This window comes from Gopherus flavomarginatus, chromosome 19 (genome assembly GCF_025201925.1).
Source record: "Gopherus flavomarginatus isolate rGopFla2 chromosome 19, rGopFla2.mat.asm, whole genome shotgun sequence".
Taxonomy (NCBI): Eukaryota; Metazoa; Chordata; order Testudines; family Testudinidae; genus Gopherus; species Gopherus flavomarginatus.
The window spans coordinates 19,997,855-20,018,406 of NC_066635.1; the positions used below are offsets into that span (position 1 = coordinate 19,997,855).

The following is a 20,552-nucleotide window of genomic DNA, read 5'->3' on the forward strand; positions in this document are numbered from 1 at the left end:
GAGAGCCATTACTTTAACTCTGTATTTCCTTGTTTTCAGAGGAAGTTTATTAGTAACTGCTGTTTCAAGAATTTCAAAACACATATTTGCTTTAAAAGCCAACTAGAAAATACAGTAATCCACTAAAGAAACCAGGGTGGATAAAAATGATTTTAAAAAATTGATTTTTATTTAGAGATCGTATTTTTGACAAAATGCATAAAATGCATCCAGCAATCATCCCTCCATAATGGCAACTATCAAACTTCAGAGCTAAGGGCCAACCATTCAAGAAATATATGTTTGCTGATGATGTTTTAAAGAAAGTCACACCAGTGAACTGGTGGAAGTCAATAAGCACTTGGATTCAGAGACTGTTAAAATGATAATCTCACTTTTAACAGCAGTAGCTTCTTCTCCCGGTGTAGAAAAAAATATTTACTTCCTTTGGACTAATTCATTCCAAATCGAGAAATTGTTTTGGACCTGAAAAAGCAGGAAAGCTTGTTTTCCTTTTCCAGATTATGAACAAATAGGAAAATGAAGGTGAAGACAACTGAGTTAGCTGCAGAAGCCAATATTTTAAGTTTCTTATGTTGACCTGGCTGACAGTCGATTTAGTTTTGGGGGTTTTTTTGGTAAATATTTCATTTAACTATTTTAGTTAAACAACTTTAACAAAAACAAACCTGATTTTAAAAAACTTGAATGTTTAACTAAATTAAAAAATTCATATGCTTGCTTTGTTCATTATAATATGTTTGCTGTTGAATACATAATGTCGTTGTTTTAGTTAAATAAAACAATAAATGTCTGTCTAGTGATGTTCTCCTCCTAATACAGAATGGTAAGAAAATCCTCGAAATATTAATGATTAGTCTGTTGAATTGGAGATATTTATGAAGTCATTGGAAGGTGAACTATCTGCTTCAATTACCTTTGGTAAATGAAATAACCAAAACAATCAATCATTTTCTGATATAGCTGTAAAACTAATCTGAAAAGTTTTCAAAATAAATCACTTTAAAATGTATAGTGTGTTCCTTTTAAAAATGAAACCTATAGCTATCTCTGAGTTGTGAAGAATACGTATTAAGGTTATAACCACCAAGAATGCATTTTATGTAGAAATCCATGATTAAATCAAGTCTTCCTGACTAGTGATTTAAATCAATTTGCTTTAAATCAAATCCACCTCGAAAGAAACAATTTACAAGTATTGGTCTGGAATAAGGGCACTGCAATTGTTGCTCTTTACAAGTTTAAGAACCGTATGTTATGAAAGTGTTCGAGCTAAGGAGATTCTTGTTTTTCTGTGTTCAGAAATTATGCAAATACTCTCGGGAACGAACATCTTATCATACATGCAGCTTTGCAGTTCAAAACAGACCGATCAAGCTGTGGCAAACACAGGCAACATAACAGAACAAACATTAACCACAAAGCTTAATGGTATTGGACTTTAACTGCACAAACTCTGCACCATTTCAAAGGTTAAATGGCTGATTTCTATATAGCCCTTTAAATGATCTCAAATTTACAATAAAATCTTGTGCATCAATTAGAAGCACCATTTAAAATAAAGCTAAGAAGAGATATTTTCAGTCTTTATGCCCCATTTTGTTTTGGGGTAGTAGTCTACAAATAGGGGAAGGAAAGGTACAGAAATGAATCTTTGCCGCTATTGCAATAATTCAGGGTCTTCATTTCAAATGGTCAAAAGTGTGCACTTGAGGAAGGGAGTATTTTTCCAACCACATATTTTCCTACACATAACCACTCTCTCTATTTTCCTGCAAAGCCACTAGAAATTGTTAGTCTATCAACAATAATTTTTGTTTAAAACTACAAATATATCCATAAGCAAAGAGTTTGTCAACATCAGAATTTAGCAGGCTATCAGGATTATACAAGTATTCATAACTAATCTAGTCTGCATCAACTCAGTCTCAATGAGACCTTTGTTCCTTGAGGGCTGTGCCTAAAAAACAGATACCCATGAAGATCCAATCTCAAATACTGGTATATACTTAAGTCATAAAAAGAAGACTAGAGTTATAAACAAACTTGCTATAAACTTTCATAACAACACTAGCCAAATTCTAACATGCAATCATTTCAATAGCAAATTTAGACAGCTTCGGTGTGACCAGACAGCCATGTTTTGCTGTGAGAGCATCTAATTTCACCTATCACATTAAACAATGAAGATTAAAGACCTTCATTACAACTGACTGAAGATTACAGGCATCCTGAATCAGACTAGGATCTATTTTAAATATTCTTTCCCTTTATCTCAAATCTTTGGCTCCTGAGAACCATTTTGCATAAAGTGGTTACTTTATTATTACTGAATAGCATGTGTAATCTTAAACCAGGGTAATTAAGTATTTGCGTTATTAAAAGGTAGCCCCTCCTCCACCCCACACCTCAGTGTGATCTTGATTGTTTGCCAATTAATGAAAATAATTCTCCCTGACAGGAACAAACCTAGAAGATAGATGGTGTCTGAATTATCTCAATGTTCTAATATGGTATATGCTAGTAAACTAGATTTTGAATTTCAGAAAGGAATGCCTGTGGGATACTTTCAAACATTGATTACGACATGCAAGGATGAATACACTTTTAGGCCAATTCAAAATACCAATATCCAAATGTTTCTATTCTTAAATAAGTGGTTTCTAAATTGTACCACAAGTGTTCAATTCCCCAGAAATCAGAATGCAAGTCATCTTTAAAAGGCCTGGGATAAGTTTAATATAAATCTTTCTAAATAAAAGGCATTGTACAAAATTTGGAGGGTGAGGGAGAAGTACTTCGTCAGCCATATGTAAAATTTCATCTTTAAATTAAATTAAACAAAGCAAAAAACCCACAAGCGAGACTTCTGGCTGAACTTAATGTCCAAAACAATTTAGAGTAAAGGAGAAGAAGGTGGAAGATATTTAATTATCTGGAGAATATTGGGTAAAACTTGATGCTTTCTGTGAGGGTCTGTTCTGCCCCCAATGGGCATGCAACTCTCATTAACATTAATGGGAGTTTATGCACAGAGGGAGAATAGACTCCTCAGTTAGGGAGATCCGGAGACAGTCTCCCAAGTCTAACTACATAGTAATAATCAAATGCAAGACATATGTATCTTGCAAAATAAAGGCAAGTTTACATCATCTTGAAGGCACAGGGAGGACTTAATGGGTTTAAAATCAAACAGCTTTCAAAAATGCCATACATACTCAGTTTAACATACCATTATATTTGTACAAATGAATGACAAATTTGACAGATTTTGGAATTAACATTCATAATTTTAATTCAAGCTTCAACACACAGTGCCAGGCTTGTCTTTAAACAGTTCCTAAGACAAGGTTACAACACAGATCTGAACTCTGTTTACTGCATAGCCTCCACTGTTGCTGTCTTTGGTGGAGCAATACAGGTCCCAGTTTCCCTAGTTTAGGGAAGAGCACTGCTTTGTGGAAAGGGATTAACAAGTTGCTAATGTTTGCCCAGACAACAGCAAGTTGCAGTTTTAGAAATGCTCCAGTAGATATCACCTTCTCCATGCCAAAAGAAGAACAAAAACCACACATACAGTCCCATACGTTTTCATTAAGTTTTGAGTAATTGTGGCATATGCTATGTGATTGTACAGTGCCTAGAATTATGGGGGCCAAATCTAGCTAAGACCTCTAGGAGCTACCACAAGACAAACAGCAGGAACAGGAAGACAAGCTAGCACAGACACCAGAAAATCTCAACCCCAAGTACTTAAAGCACTCAAGTCAAATTCCAGTTCTGTTCTCTGTATAGAGCAAGGGTCGGCAACCTTTGGCATGCGGCTCGCCAGGGTAAGCACCCTGGCGGACCGGGCCAGTCTGTTTACCAGCCACATCCACAGGTTCGGCCGATCACACCTCCCAATGGCCATGGTTCGCCGTCCCAGGCCAATGGGTGCGGCGGGAAGCGGCGGCCAGCACATCCCTCGGCCTGCGCCACTTCCCACCGCCTCCATTGGTCTGGGGCAGCTAACCATGGCCATTGGAAGGTGTGATCAGCCGATCCTGTGGACATGGCAGGTAAACAAACTGACCCGGCCCACCAGGGTGCTTACCCCGGGAAGCCGCGTGTGAAAGATTGCCGACCCCAGGTACAGAGGAACTGCTCAGCTGGTTTAAGTTTCTAAAAATTAGGTTTTATGGGGATACAAAGTTCTGTTTTGCCATGAAACAAAGTTTCTTCAATTAACAATAGTCATAATCACTATAAATTACTGAAATATTTCCTTTTTAAAACTTTAAAGTAGTTGTTTGGACTGGCTGTCTTCATTCTTCATCAGGCAATCAGTGTGACATTCTCAGATGCAAATAGTTCAAGGCATTAATGACCTTGAGAGACGTTCCATAGATCCTAATAATAAAGTTATTTAATCTCTGCACCTGCAATTATCTTTGGAAACAAACGAAAGAGTGGTTCTATAAAAGTGACTCTCATTGATGGAATAAGCAGAGAAAGTAGCGAAGCACAGAGCAACAGTCTCTGCCAGAACAATAGCAAAACTTGGCAAGACTTTCCTTGAAGGAAACCTGCAGCAAATCCTTTACCAAAATCATCTCTTTCAAAAATCATGAATCAGACTCCCAAACCTCATATGAGTGTCTTAAAAAAAAAAAACCTCAAAACATTAAAAGTTTATTTGCCTTCTGGTTTTTGAGCCTTTGAGGTGCACTCATCACAATTTTAAGTTTTTCTCTGCAACCAAGAGGGCAAGAAACAAACCCTTTTTCTCCTTAAATGAATGCTGAGATCACCACATCACCTGTCACCAGGAACTGTGGCTTTAAGTAATAAAATATCATGAGAGTTGGCAACACTGCTTTGCTGCAGGTTTTTTTAAACTGATCTTACCCTTCTACTCTCAGAAGCACAGCATGAAGAAAAAGAACCTCAAGCCCAAGGCTAGATATGAAAACTGTCATCTAGCAGACTACACCTGAAAGGACACTGGTTTCCAGGATGTTGGATGCAAAATTTTAAGCATAGTATTTTCAGGCTTTAAAATTAGTGGGTTTGAGACAAACTCTCTCTCTAGGCAGTAAATAGCTACAAAAAGTCTGTCTACTTAGTCTGTATATCCCTACAAAAAAAAAAAAAAAAAAAAAAAAAAAAAAAAAAAAAAAAAGGAGGGCTAAATAGGATAAAGTTTTTATTTTTTTTTTTAAATAAATAAGCATACTCAAGGTTATATATACACGATCAGGTTAACCAGCGTAAATGAAAAACTAATTCACATTCACAAAATGTTCTTGAAGTCCATGTGAAAAAATAAACAACTTGAACTAAAGTTTCAAAAAATGTTTTAAGCACACCATCAGCCCAAGTCACCCTGCCAACTTTTTTACATTGGTTTAAGTTTCTCTTCCAGGTTGCTCTGTGTCTCACAGCAACAGGGGAAACCAAGTAACAAGGAAACAGTGAAACTGACTGTACACAGTCACATCAAAATGCACAAAGTAAGACAAATAGGAGGAGGGAAAATATTTGTACTCTAATCTATTTCAGTTAGTATAATCTTAGAAGTTACTAGTAACTTAGATTTAAGGGTGAACAAAAAAAATTTTTTTTAAAGAGAGAGAGAGAGAGGGAGGAGAGGGTGTTTTTAAGAGAAGCCTTGATGTCCCTTTAATCCTATTGAAAACGCTAATCTGAAGTGTTGTACGTGTACACAATCAAGTTCAGCATCAAGAACTATACCAGGGGTGACCCTCCAAGCCACATATGACAATCTTCAGAAGTTTGAGAGCCAGGGCGTGCCTGCCGGGGCTCAGGGTTTCAGCCCACAGGAAGCGCCGGATGGGACTCAGGGCTTCAGCCGGGCTCCTGCTGAAGTGCTGAGCCCTGGCAGGTGAGCCCCATAGAGATCAAGCCCTGAGGCCCCATCTCCCCACTGGGCAGAAGCCCCTACTGCATCACTCCTCCTCCCTAGTCCTGTAGGTGGAGAATGGGGGAAGTTCCATGAACCACTCTTTAATGGTAAAAGAGCCGCATGTGGCTCACGAACCACAGTTTGGCCACCCCAAACTATACTGTTGCAATACAGGCACTCAGTGTGCTATAAAAATAGACGAACTGTACAAGCAGTAGAAGTATAATGTTCCAGAATAGTTATGTAGCATAAATAGTATGTAGGGCCATACCAAATTCACATCCATTTTGGTCAATTTCACAGTCATAGGATTTTAAAAAATTGTAAGTTTCATGATTTCAGTTATTTAAATCTGAAATTTTAGGGTCTTGTAACTGTAGGAGTCCTTACCCAAAAAGGAGTTGTGAGGGGTGGGGAGGGGGTTGTGGTACTGCTACCCATACTTCTGCGCTGCTGCAGGTGGCAGCACTGCCTTCAGAGCTGGGCAGCTGCTAGCCAGGAGTCCAGCTAGGAAGGCAGAGCCACTGCCAGCAGCAGCGCAGAAAGATGGCATGGTATGGTACTGCCATCCTTACTTCTGTGCTGCTGCCTGCAGAGGTGGGCCCTCAGTCAGCAGCCGCCACTCTGCGGCCCCCAGGCTCTGAAGGCAGCAGTATAGAAGTAAGGGAGGCATGGTATGGCATTGCCACTCTTATTTCTGTGCTGTGGCTGGCAGGCGCTGCCTTCAGAGCTGGGCACCTGGCCAATAGCTGCCGCTCTCTGGCTGCTCAGAAGTAAGAGTGGCAATACCGCAACCCTTCCTAGAATAACCTTGACACCCCCTGCAACTCCTTTTTGAATCAGGACCCCCAATTTGAGAAACTGTGGTCTCCCCCATAAAAATCAGTATAGTATAAGGTAAAAGCACACAAAAGACCAGATTTCATGGTCCGTGAGGTGTTTTTCAGGGCCACGAATTTGGTAGGGCCCTAATAATGTGGTGGTGAGGATAATATAGGCACCTGTCTACTGGGACCTGGACTGAGACCATCACTTCACATAAGCCATTGAAGAGTCTTCAGATGGTAAGCCTTCAAATAACCAGATTTTTTCTGGCAACCCTGAGGTTAAAATCCACCTTATCACTTTTACCAGTCTAGTCTCTCTCCTCGCTCTCCCAGCAACGGTGTATATCATAATCCACGAAACAAGATTAACTTTCATTTTGCTTCCTCGCCTCTGGATTAATAATACTTCATTCCCAAACAGTACTGCATTTAAACTTTGCCCCACTCTGAACATATATCTTTAAAATTTAAAAAATAAATCTAAGTCTTTAGTGAAATTAAAATTATAAAATGGAGGGAGTGTTACTGAAAACAACAGCCAGGACAAAAATAGTTCATATTTCATATTTAAAGTAAACTACTTATTCAAGTTGCCACCACCAGAAACTGAACCGAAACCATTTTAAAAATCTAGTTTGCTTTCATCGGATTTGCTCTTTACTCTCGTTTACCTCAGTCTAGACCCGACCCAATGAAAGTCAGTTTCATTTTTGTTTACAGTCCATTTTACTTTTAGGTACTCTAGGATCAGCTTATTGCTGCAAAGTGTAGAAGTATGGTTTGATTAATGCAAAAACTTGCAGTAAGTTTTGAAGAAAGCTGTCATGAAGTGTTTCTGACTCAGATTTTGTAAAACATTTTGCTACCCAAAAAAAAAAAAAAAAAAAGAAAGAAATCTAGATTTGTGGCCAAACTGTTACTTGTCAGCATCCTTTTACTGTAAACCATCCTTTGCTTAATGTATACTTGGAGTAATATAAAACAGGTTTGAAACTTTAAAAACCAGTAACATAGGACTCGAATATTCAACATGTTAAAGAATAATTTCCAAGAACCCATCAAAATCCAACAGCTTTATTTCCTCCAGTATGTCAGGACTTGTCTACACTTACTGCACTGCCGTAGGACTTAGTGAAGATGCTATCTATGCCAATTAGCGAGCTTCTCTTGTGGCATAGATACTCCACCACACCAAGAGGTGGTAGCTACGTTGATAGAAGCCCTCCTGTTGACACAGCACTGTCTACACTAGAAGTTTGGTCGGTATAAGTGCATCACTCAGGGGTCTAGAAAATCCCTAATTTTGTAGTGCAAACCAGGACTCAGAAACAACACGAATAGACATAGTTGTTGCAATCTCAGCTATGAAGAGGATAAATAAATCAGGAAGCTATTTTTACATTATATTCAACATTCAGTAAACTTTTAACATATATTGAGAGAGACCTCAATGTGTTTTAAGCAACAGCAAACTATGCAGATCACAAACGACTTCACCTGGCATTTTGAAAGACCATTTTAACATTATGTGAAAAACAAATAACTTCTCAGCATACGTGTACATTTTCTTGCATTTACTTTCTTGTATCAGGTTTTATGCATAGCCTTTAAAAAGCCTATTGCTCACCTTCCCTCTCCACAGATCCCTCAAAATAACAAACTTCCTTTAAGACAGTGGTGGGCAACTCGCGGGTTGTCAGGATAATCCACTGGCGAGCAGCAAGACAGTGTTTACATTGACCATCCGCAGAACTGCGGCCACTGGAAGCTGCGGGCAGCCGTGCCTGCGGATGGTCAATGTAAACACTGTCTCGCGGCCTGCCAGTGGATTACCCTGACAAGCCGCAGGTTGCTCAACACTGTTTTAAGAGCTCTCATTTAATAGCCCAATCATAAATATAGACTGTATAAATCAAAGTTTTGCCTTAATCAAACCACACACCGTACTAAAAACTCAACTTATGGTGGTGGAGGGGACAGGAGAGGCTGTCAGCTGACACACTTACTACAATTTCATTCTGCATCAATATACAATAAAGCCTTAAGCCAAGTGCTAGAATTTAAAACAAAACAAAAAATATTCCAAAATTAAATCAAAGCTTAATTTACATTAAGGATTAAATGTTGAAAGATACTGACCATTACTGGGTTTAAAAAGTAATAATTATCTAGTTAACTTGAGTGACAAAGAGTTCAAGATTCTATTACCATCAGAAAAAGTTGCAATAACCTCCTCTGATCTGCTCCACTTCCTTCTGTCCTCTTCTCTTTTCCCCCCCCTCTAAAGTTTCCTTCTGTTCTTTATCTTATTCTAATAATTTTTTTCAACCCCTCTGTACATGAAATAAGGCAGAATAAGATTTGAAACTAATTGGATTTTTAACTATGTAATACAAATTGATTTATATTTTAAATGTTCATATTACAAAGCAAATGTTTCAACTATAGTTAAGGTACCAAATGGTTAACACAAGACTTATGTATTATAAATTGTTCCTGTTTGTGAGGGGTTGCGTTTGTATTTTTTTTTAAAGTAAAATATTAATAGGGAAAGAAAATATTACACTACATCACTTATTATGAAAATGGTAATTACTGTGTATTACACACAGTAGATGTTTCACATGTAAGAACAAGTTCTAAGTATGCCCAAATGCAGCAGACCCATTAAAAAATGCATTTAACAACACACTTTAATCCTATTTCTAGGAAAAAAAAAGTATTTGTGTTCCACAGAACAGCCTCTGGGCATCCACACTTTTTGGACAGTTTCCTTGACTGAGCAACAGTTCAGATATAAGCTACAGTCCAAGATCACATATTCTACTAAAATATATCATACCATATCTACTGTCACTATATTTGCAACAAGACACAAACTAAACACTTAAGAAAAGTCAAGTCTTTGCAAAAAGTGTGAATGCAATGTGTATATTACCTATAGGTGTATTCATCAATATTTTTTACCTTCCCTACCCATCCTCCCAGAGGAAAATAAAAGCAGAATATTTACACTTGTGGAGTACATATTGTGCTTGCTTATAGGGTTTTCAAGATTGCTTCAGTCCTTTGTAACTTTTTCATGAAGATCAAGTTTAGCTTGTCAAGCCAGACACAGCAACATTGTGTTTTGACACTGTGCAGAACACACATATGCCACAAAGAAGAGAAAACTGCAAGCAAGTGTAAAATATAAACTGGGACATTTAGCCACATTAAACTTGACCAAAAAAAAATTATTTTTTTTAGTGTGGAGAGTAATTATGCATACAGATGGATTTCACTTACACTGGAGGAGTTTTGATAAACACCATCCTCTGTGATCAAGGAATTTTTCCCTGAATTTCTAAAGTCACATTCTGCATAGGATATTCAATCTGGAACAACTGAGCTGAAAGTCCACATTTGCATGCAGTAGCAATTTTCACCTTACTCCACAGATGTGAAGCAGAGACATGTTATCGCCAGCACAGCAAAGCGCTGGAAAGATTTAAATCAAACAGCACCTTCAAGCTATTATGCATATCAAGTAGCAAGATACAAAACAAATAAAGATGTTCTGTAAAGAGAATGCACAAACAGCACTGAGCAATGCTTATTAGCAGAGTTTTGGTGGAATTGACATGCCTCCACATGGAGGACACCAAAATGCTAAGAACATATTGTACAGTGAACTTTAATGGGCAAAAGATCTAGAAGCAGGCAGAGGATGAGAAAGATTTATTGCTACCTACTGTAACATATAGACACTTAGGCTCACTATATTGACACCTGATACAAAGTTTTGTAGTGTGACATTTATCAAACAGAAGAGTATACGTCAAAAGCAAGCCCTGCCAATAAAGTGAGTAAACTATTAGTGAAGTGGTTCTCAAAACTGTTTAGTGGACCACTTGCTAGGAGCCTGTAGAACAGTGATTGGTCACATGATGTTGGCTATTACACTGGTTTCTGTATTAGAAGCTAAAAAGATACCTTAGTACTTAACTGGTCCACATGATTTGGAAGTGGAGTGGAGAGGATCCATGGGACATACTGTTACAACACTGTCCCTATTATGAAAGTTTGAGAATCTGTGCACTATTCACTTCCTTGCCTAAGACACAGAAATATCTGCTGTCATTTGGAAGCCACAATAGCTCAAGACTGCTTGTCATTCTTAACATGAAGGACAAATATGCATGTCTGCATAGACTTCTGAAAAATTTTTTAGATATCAACCGTTGTCCTTCCTATAGCTTGCACCTTCCCATAAGTCTAATGCAGAGCCAAGACTAAACAGTAATTTATAAATTACTCTCCCACCAACGCATGCTGTACAAACAAACAAGGAGTCTAGTACAAAAAAGGATGAAGTTTGTAAATATAGGGCCAAAAGTAGTGAAGAACATGCAAATTAAAAGGATATTTTTAGTAGTTGAGAGATATGAACTAAGCGAGAGGGAGGGAAAAAGAGTTCCACATTATACCATTCACCACAATAAAGGTGTAACTTGCTGGCCAAAAGCACAATAGTGGAATCCTTAAAAAGTGAGCGAAACTCAGAAGTACAAATATTGCCTCAGAATTAGGTCTGAGCACAATCTGGACCTATATAACACTTAAAACCCAACATTATCAACTTCAACCCTCGTATTTATATAGTCAGACACTTTGAAGAGCACAGAGAAGGTATAATATAACTATGGTTATAACTATAACACTTGCTCAAGCCAGTGAGATCAGAATGCTGCAGCATTCTGAACAAGCTTATGTAGTGGAGACATTCTACTTTAAGCCTTGCAGGGAGGGATTTACTATGATCGCGCCTCACTGTTGCTACAAGACAATACCATTGCAAAGTTGCCACAGGTACAGCAGATTAAATAGTTTTCCTAGAACATTTGATATTGCACTTTTAGAAAAGGTGTGACTGAAAGACATGAAAATTCTTAACCACAGTCACTACCTCTGAATAAATCCCCTCATAAATTGGGGAAACAAGGAGTAGAGCCCCTCACATCAACAACCTCTACCAGCAACAAGACTTATACCCAAGGCTCAATGTAGAGAGTTCAGATACAGCCAGCTGGCAAAATCATTCAGACAGTCTGCCAGCGCAGAGAATGAACTTCCACAGGGCAAGAGATACACAATTGCATGTCACATAAAAAACATTGATACTCCACTATGTTTAGACATTATCCTGCCAGGAGACCCTGTAGGTTTTTAGAAAGATCCTTGAGGGATATGACATATGGCATCCTTCAACAAGTTGTTCATCACGAAGAGCACCTCCAAAACACAAGCAATGTTAAGCTACAATTCATGGCAAATCAAAAGCTGCCAAGAAGTTTCACATACCCAGTGATTTATGGCCCCTTAACAAGCAGTTTCAACTCCAAGGGGAGGCCAGACAATCTAGACTGTTACTGCTATCCAAGCAGGACTGGAACTGAATAACTATTGCCTTCTCAAATCATTTTTCCTAAAAGAGGATTGTCACTCAGCAATAAGTGGCATATTCTCTAGCATCAGAAGGATATTTCTTAAACATAAGGGAGTTCCCCATTCCTCCTTAACGATGGTCAACACCCTCAATTTGCTAAGCAATAGCATTGATAATGCCTGGTAATTCATTATAGCCACACACTGTTTTCACCAAACAATATGAGCAAGGATCAGAACAACAGATAGCAGGCCTCATCCTGGAAGCAATTTATCTTTTCCATGAGCAGCGTAACAAGGATGGAGCAGAATGGATTTAAAAAAAAAAAAAAAAATCCGCTAACCAATAATTCACTGCTATGTCTATGGATGAGGCCAAGTAATATTGTTTGGGCTCAGTTATAACAAAGTTTTTGCATAGAAAAAGGACAGGGTTCAGGCAATGTCCCAGCTACCCCCTCCCCAATCTAACTGCTTCATTTCTTATAGATCATCTATGTAATTGCTCTGGTTATAAGGATCCAAGCTGACTAGAACCTTGTAACAGCTGATAATGGCTTTTGAAGGCTAACTTCCTTGTTGGAATGAGAGAGGTCAGGCATGTTTAACCACCAGGAAGATCAAAGTCATGAGCTGTTAGCCTCACAATCTGTGTGGAAACCAAAAATCTCTTGTGCCAGAACTGGTATGGAATAGAACTTGTACTGAAATGCACACAACAACAATGATCAAACATCCCCAACCCAAACAAATTAAATATCCAAGACAGACCCAAAGATAAGATTGAGCAAACAACCAATTCTGTATGAGCGCCTCACTAATTCTAGATAAGACATATGCTGGCCCATCTACTCTGAAGTCCGGAAGACAATCTGTGAACACCACAGACATTAGCTCAGAGAATTCAACTACAAGCTATCCCCCAAGAGGCTGATGTATCTTTTACCAGGTTCCTCCTGATTACTACTTTAAGTGAGTGACTTTAAAAAATGCTAGATACTGACCAAATAAAATGTATCACACTAAATACAGCAGACATGTTTGGAAACTTGGGCTCAGTACTATGTGAACCTGTGATTTAACTTCATGCTCATGATCTATTAAAAAAAAAATAAAAAATCTAATATTCTTGTCTCACTCGATGCCATAACAGCCAACACCATACCAAAACTTACACTGACACTTCTACGCAAGTGTTGGTCTTTACTCAGGAGTAGCCCAGGACAAAAACAGCATGGAATCTAAGTTACATCTCACCCAACAAAAGATGGCTCCTGCAGGTCTGGGCAGACGACATTCATAGGGCAAACTACACAAGTTGTAGCTGACTACTCCATAAGAGAAATTTCCATTTCCAGGACTGTTAGTAGTAGCAACACTATTGCAATTCCTGCTAACTCAAATACAATATCGGAAACATCTGTAATTTTAGTACTTGAGTCTTTTCCAGTACATAATATAATTTTTGTTGCATAAAACATGAAGTTCCCTCTTATAAACTTGCTGTACATATGGAAATTCTACAGATTACAAGACTGTTTCAAATCAGATTGCTTCAAGTTCATATTTGCTTTTTGGTATGTCCAAAATTACACAGAGACTACTAGTGTATTCTAGTTCTCTCAAGTACCATTTATTCATCAAATAGAAAATGTTTCCCTGAAAAGAACAAGTTCTCACAGACTTCCATTTTCAACAAAAGCACTACATACCAAAACTAGACTTCATTTTAAATTCTGCAATATGAATGCTTTTCATTATTCTAAAGTCTAAGAACAACAAATATGCCTTCTTAATAATTCTGTATAAAAATAAGTATCCGTAAGCCTACTGGGGAGACTGTAGACAAAAGTAGTGGTTTAAAAATTAACTCTCCAAGCAAAAACAGGAAGCAGTCATCTGTCAACAAGATTATATTAAAAAAAAGTACGTGTTATGATTTTATTTTCTAAGCCAAATTTTTCAAAATAAGATACCTAAAGTTAGGCACCAAAATCTAAATTCAGACACCCAAATAAGAAAGGTCTGACTTTCAGAAGTGTAAGTCATCATCACCTTTAATGGTGACAGTAACCTACTTTAACAGACACAGCACTTCTGAAAGAAAACAAGGAAGTCTTAATATACAAGATTCTCAGGATTCCCTGCTCCCTGAGGAGCCTTATTTAGGCACCTTTATTTTGAAAATTTTGACCATGTTTATACTTCCAGAGACAACCCCATCTGGTTCCCTAATTTTTTTCCCCTCATACCTTAAAAATGGCATGGAGATTTAAGATAAATTCTGATCACCTACAAATGAGTTTATACCAAAACATTTTAATAATATTAAATCATCCACACCTAAGCCACTGCCACAGAGTCGTGCACTTCTTTGTTTTAAAGAGAAAATTCTATCCAAATTTGACTCACTTTAGTTTTCAAAAAGCATAGGATAAAAAAAATTAAAAAGCACAAAAAATTTCTCCATGAATATCTAGCACCACTTCTCTCAGTAGAAACAGCCACTTTAAATACAGTATCAGTACACAACTCAAGACAGAAGTTCAGTTTTGATAAGATTCCACAATCATAGCACATCAGGTTTCCTAGAAGGCCCCCACTCACCACCATAAACTCAAGGCGATAGAGGTTGTAAGAATGACATATCACTACAGAAAATAAACGGTATGTCATTATAAACACTACAATGGATAAAGTGGGAACTTTTTCAGTATGGAAGATAGCATCCCTTTGTTGACTGATTGATTAGATTTTGTTCAGGCCGTTCCCTTTTACCTGAGAGGTCATGATGAATAAGATCAGTAAAGTTGGGGTCATCGCCCCACCAAAATATCCACAACTCTCTGCGTCCAGGTCTCTGATCGCGCCGCCAAACACTCAGTACATCGGCTTTCAGACAGCGACTGAAACTGCTCAAAATGGGATCCTCCTCCGTTACCGGAAAGAGAATTGGGGCAGATGTTGGACCTTGCCATACGTATCGTTTCCATTTAATCCCAGTCAAGTCAGCCTGTGGAAGAGGAACAGAAAAAAAAAATTAGGTGAAAAACATTTGGGGGAAACAAGGTTTACTAAATCCTGAAGTTACTTCTAGTTCCTTGATTAGAAGGAAGTTGCAAATAGGACACTTGGCAAAAAGCTACCAGATATAAACTCTAGTTCTGTGATTTTAAAAAGAGAGAAAAATAGAAAAATCCACGATCCTATGCTTTTAAGCGAAATTTACCAAAATAATTTCTAAAATGTATTGTACTCTGTTGAATATGAGGATGAAGACGACACCTTATATCCTAAACCAGGGGCAGGCAACCTATGGCACATGTGCAGAAGGCAGCACGCAAGTTGATTTTCAGTGGCACTCACACTGCCCGGGTCCTGGCCACCAGTCAAGGGGGCTCTGCATTTTAATTTAATTTTAAAGGAAGCTTCTTAAACATTTTAAAAACCTTACTTACTTTACATGCAATAGTTATATAGTATAGACTTATAGAAAGAGTCCTTCTAAAAAAGTTAAAATGTAATACTGGCACGCAAAACCTTAAATTAGAGTGAATAAATGAAGACTCGGCACATCACTTCTGAAAGGTTGCCAACCCCTGTCCTAAACTATGACCTGCACCTTGCTTTACCTCTATCTTTAAATAATCGCTGAAAGTATTCATATCCCAGAAGCAAAGTTTCAATAAAACTGACCAAGTTCTTAAAATGTTTGCACTGTTGTTGTAGCTGTGTTGGTTTATGCAGAAGAGACCTGAAGAAGAACTCTGTGTAGCTCGAAAGCTTGTCTCTTTCACCAATAGAAGTTGGTCCAGTAAAAGATATTACCTCACCCACTACCTCACTGATCATGTATCTTGGCAAACACTTTTTTCCTTAGCCTTGATCTTATGCATGTATGCTCACTCTGTACATTTTAAATTACACAATGCTTTCAGGAAAATTGTATATAATAGATCTACCTTCAGTGAACACCCTTAACAACCAGTGCTTTGAAAGATCTACTGGTAACAACAATTCTTTATTTTACAGAGAGGGAATAGGTCAAGCTGCAATTTTTCAAGTGCACCCAAGGCCATCATATTCTCCCCTTCTCCCACTCCCAAAATTAAATCATGTTATTTTTCTGCAAAAAAAATGCATTTAACTTAAGTCTGAAACTGAAGTTATTATCCTGTTAGCCACAACAATTTGTTTTGCTCTATATCTTCCTATTAGCACAAGTAATCTCTATTCTTGAACTATGGTACAGTGTTGCTTTGTAAACAAAAGAGATCAAGGTTTAAACCCTGACCACTTCTTAAATGGAAAAGTGACTCAAGATGCATGGCAGGAGGAGCCAAATGGATTCAGCCTTATAAACAAGCATATACAAGGGGGGGTCCTTGCTAACACCATCCCTCCTTCTCCCACATGGTTCTAATCTCTCCTCTTCCCCCAGATATGACACAATAATTAAGATTATTGCACAGTTTTATCTAATAGGGTAGCCTCCACCACCGCAGTAGGAAGATAAGGCTTCAGACTCAGTGTTGCTAAGGAATTTGCAACAGTTGGTACTTCTGAAAGACTTACAAGATGTTGCTCATACCGAGCTGCAGACCTGATGCAGCCTTCATACTGGTATCCTGCAGACATGATCAAGCTGCCCAGATTCCACTCCCCCAAAATATACCAGCAAGAACAACCAGACACAGGGTTTACTTAAAACAGCCTCCATAATAATAAATACCAGTCAGCCTAATACAAATTAATTTGCATTAAAAGGAAAATGAATCCCCATAGCCAAAAGAAAGTGCACTATATTCCAATCCAAAACAAGTTGTCTTTAGGAGCTGTCAAACGTGAAGATTAACAGTTTAACGGTAAAAGAACATAAGGATGTGAAATGGTGCACAACACAAGTATAGGATGGCATGTGCCTTTGTAAAAATATAACACCAAAACCAGTTTAAAGAGAAAACTGATAGACAAAAGAAAGCAAAGGAAAAAGTGGGGATTTAGTTGAGATTTTTCTGGGGCGTCACTACAGGGGGAGAGGAAGCAGAGAAAGTTTGCCTGAGGAAAGGGGAGTAGTGGAGCTACATACCACCTCCTGCCAGGACTAAAATAAAGATATGAGAAGGTATAGCTAAAAAGATTAATAGGAAGCAGAAAAAGTTGGGGAGAAAGAAACAGAAGAGGAAAGCAAAGTGTTGGGGTAATACTAGCCAGAAAAGACAAGAGAAGGAGGGAAGGACAATATTACATAGCCAACGGGGGTGGGGGGGGGAGAGAAACAGGGGGACATAGAAAAGCTGGCTGGTTCCAGGCAGGGCCTACTCTGAGGACTCATCTAGCAGAAGCTATGCTAAAAATGGCTGCTTTGCTTCCACTACCCCTTCCATCCCCCCACCTCAAAAAAATCTTTCCTTCTGTGAATAGTGTGTCTGCAGCTGGTGGACACTTACCAGACAGAAAAGGTTGGAATGGCAATCCTCCAGGCTGGCCCCGTTCGGCACGAAGCAGGAACTCATCCTCACAGCCACAACCCACACGCCATTATCCCACAGCCTCCGACAAGAAAGAAAGAGACAGACACAGAGAGAGAGACTGAGAGAGATAGAGGGGAGGGAGACACACAGAAGGAAAGGGGGGGGAAGAGGTTGGTTACACACGCACAAACAACACAATTAAATAAGGGATTTTACACACTGAGACACAAACGGGGGGGAGGGGAGCAGTGAAAAGTGGGCAAAAGAGTCAGAATCTTTCCTCCTCTTCTGCCAAAACAGGAGGTAAAGACAATATCAGGGGGAGAAAAGAAGGGTCAATAATCCAACGATGGGAGATTAAGAAACACAATCCTCCCTGCTTCTCTTGTCTACTCAATCGAAGACCAAGGGAAGAGAAGACAGTAGCTGATCCAACGAGGGGAGAGAAGTAGGGTAATTAATCCAATGGGGCAGGAGGTAAAATGGGTTCAAGCCCCCCCCCCCCCTTTATCTCAGTAGCCAAACGAGGGAGTTGAGGAATAAATAATCCAACAGGGGAAATTAATCCAGCAACCTCCCTGCTCTTCCTCTTGTTTCTTAATCGCCAGATGAGAGGGGCAAATAGTGGAATGACTAGGGCTGAGTGGTTGTGGGTCGGTAAGAGTCCGAGGGGAAGAGAGTAAAGCGAGGGTGTCAGATTCTTCTCCCTCTCAAAATATATTCCAAATAAATTAAAAATTAGATCAGACAAAAACTTCAAGTGTCAGAAACTAGATAAATCTTAAGAATTCCCAAGAGTGGGGTAAAATTCTCCCGGGGGTACCCCAAAATCCGCCGGAGGGGGGTTCTTCAGTGAGAAGGGGACCCCGAACGCCCCCTCAGCAGCAGCCCAGCGAGGTATGTTTTCTTGTGAGCATAACCCTCCTCGACAGTCCTCTTATCTGAAGGGGGAGACCCAAATATTCTCCGTTGTGCGTGAAGATCCTTGGCTGGGGGGAGCGGAAGAGAGAAACTGTGGCGACCCTCAAAGTCTCTTCGGGGCAGATTTTCTCGCGGGGGGGAGCCCCCGTTTTTTCAGAGAGGCGGATGAATCCCACGAAGTCTCTCGGCAGCAGGGGCCTACCCCAAAGTTGAGCCGAACCCCACGAAATCCCCACAGATAGGTGGGTCTCCGAACCCCACCAAGTTGCCGCGGCCGAGGGGTTCCCTCCGCGGGTGCAAACCCCGCAAATCTTCCGATGGAGACGTCTCGTGATGAGGGCTGAACCCCACAATCTCCCTAGCTGGGGAGGGAGGGACCGACCGCAGAGTCTCTTCGGGGGAGGGCCCTCCCAAAGGGCGGGCTGAACCCCCAATCCTCTCAAATGCGGAACCTCCGCGGACGGGGGGCCGAACCCGCAGATCTCCCCAGCCAGGGGCCGAACCCCGAGATCTCCTCAGCCGGGGGGCCGAATCCCACACGCTCCGGCCCCGCCGCCGAGCGCGGAGACAGAGGGACGCGGCGGCCGCAGTCGGTGCCCCGAAGCCCCCGCTGGCGGGTCTCCTCTCTCAGCGGTGCCTCTGTCGGCGGCTGCCCGGCCGCGGCATCCTGAGCGCCCGGCTCCCGTCAGCGGGTCACCCCCATGTCGCGTTCCAGGGAGAGAGGGGGATTCGTCTCCCGTCTAATTCCGAGCCCCTTTTTCTTTAATGGCGGCCACAGGGACGAGAGTCCAGGACCCCTTCCGCTCCCTGATTGGTCTCTGCCGCGTCACGTGGGCTTCAGCAACGATGGCCGCCGTTGAGGTTCAGGGAAAGAGGCTGCAGTTGCGCAGCTCGGCCATTAGGGTCTCCGGCAGCGCTAGGGAGCTGAGAAAGTCGGGCTCACTGCTCGTTGAGAGAGCGCCATCTAGTGGGGCAAGCTGTACGTTTGAAATTAATTTAAACCTCAAAGTTCTGGTTCGAATCCTACTTTACCACAAGGCCTCACATTTGACAATGGGTGGAATTGTGTCTCCCCAGCTCCTACCATGCTGGGGTTTGACTCCCCACTCAAAGTGCTAATTCAAATCCCCCACAGGAGTAATCCATTTTTGCATCCCCGCAGCATCCAAACAGATGCCAAATGTCAGAGGGGTAGCCGTGTTAGTCTGGATCTGTAAAAGCAGCAAAGAATCCTGTGGCACCTTATAGACTAACAGACGTTTTGGAGCATGAGCTTTCGTGGGTGAATACCCACTTCAACAGATGCATGTAGTGGAAATTTCCAGGGGCAGGTATATATATGCAAGCAAGCTAGAGATAACGAGGTTAGTACAATCAGGGAGGATGAGGCCCTGTTCTAGCAGTTGAGGTATGAAAACCAAGGGAGGAGAAACTGCTTTTGTAGCTGGCAAGCCATTCACAGTCTTTGTTTAATCCTGAGCTGATGGTGTCAAATTTGCAGATGAACTGAAGCTCAGCAGTTTCACTTTGAAGTCTGGTCCTGAAGTTTTTTTGCTGCAGGATGGCTACCTTAAGGTCTGCAATAGTGTGGCCAGGGAGATTGAAGTGCTCCCCTACAGGTTTTTGTATATTGCCATTCCTAATGTCTGACTTGTGTCCATTTATCCTTTTACGTAGAGACTGTCCAATTTGGCCGATGTATATAGCAGAGGGGCATTGTTGGCATATGATGGCGTATATTACATTGGTGGACGTGCCGGTGAATGAACCAGTGATGCCAAATGGGTTCAGATTCTAGCCCCAGGTCCATCACTCACCCAACATACCCACCTATAGGCTAGGGTGACCAGATGTCCCAGTCCAATAGGGACAGTCTCCATTTTTGGGTCTCTCTCTTATGGAGGCTCCTATTACCCCCCCCCATGCCCTCCATCCTGCTTTTTCACACTCACTGTCTGGTCACCCTGTTGCCAGTTTTGTTCACATGACAATCTT

General features: G+C 40.3%; 1 protein-coding gene across 2 annotated transcripts in view; it reads right to left on the reverse strand.

Moving 5' to 3' along the window:
* The window catches only part of MED13 (mediator complex subunit 13), a 76,559-nt gene extending 57,213 nt beyond the window's left edge, over positions 1–19,346 (reverse strand). For both annotated transcript variants that reach the window (XM_050928761.1, XM_050928760.1), the window contains exons 1-2: positions 17,613–19,346; positions 14,941–15,175 (exon numbers count right to left, since the gene is read on the reverse strand). In XM_050928761.1, coding sequence (XP_050784718.1) covers positions 14,941–15,175; positions 17,613–17,678 — 301 coding nt within the window. In that variant the 5' untranslated portion in view covers positions 17,679–19,346. The remainder of the gene's footprint in view (positions 1–14,940; positions 15,176–17,612) is intronic.
* Positions 19,347–20,552: the final 1,206 nt, after the last annotated feature.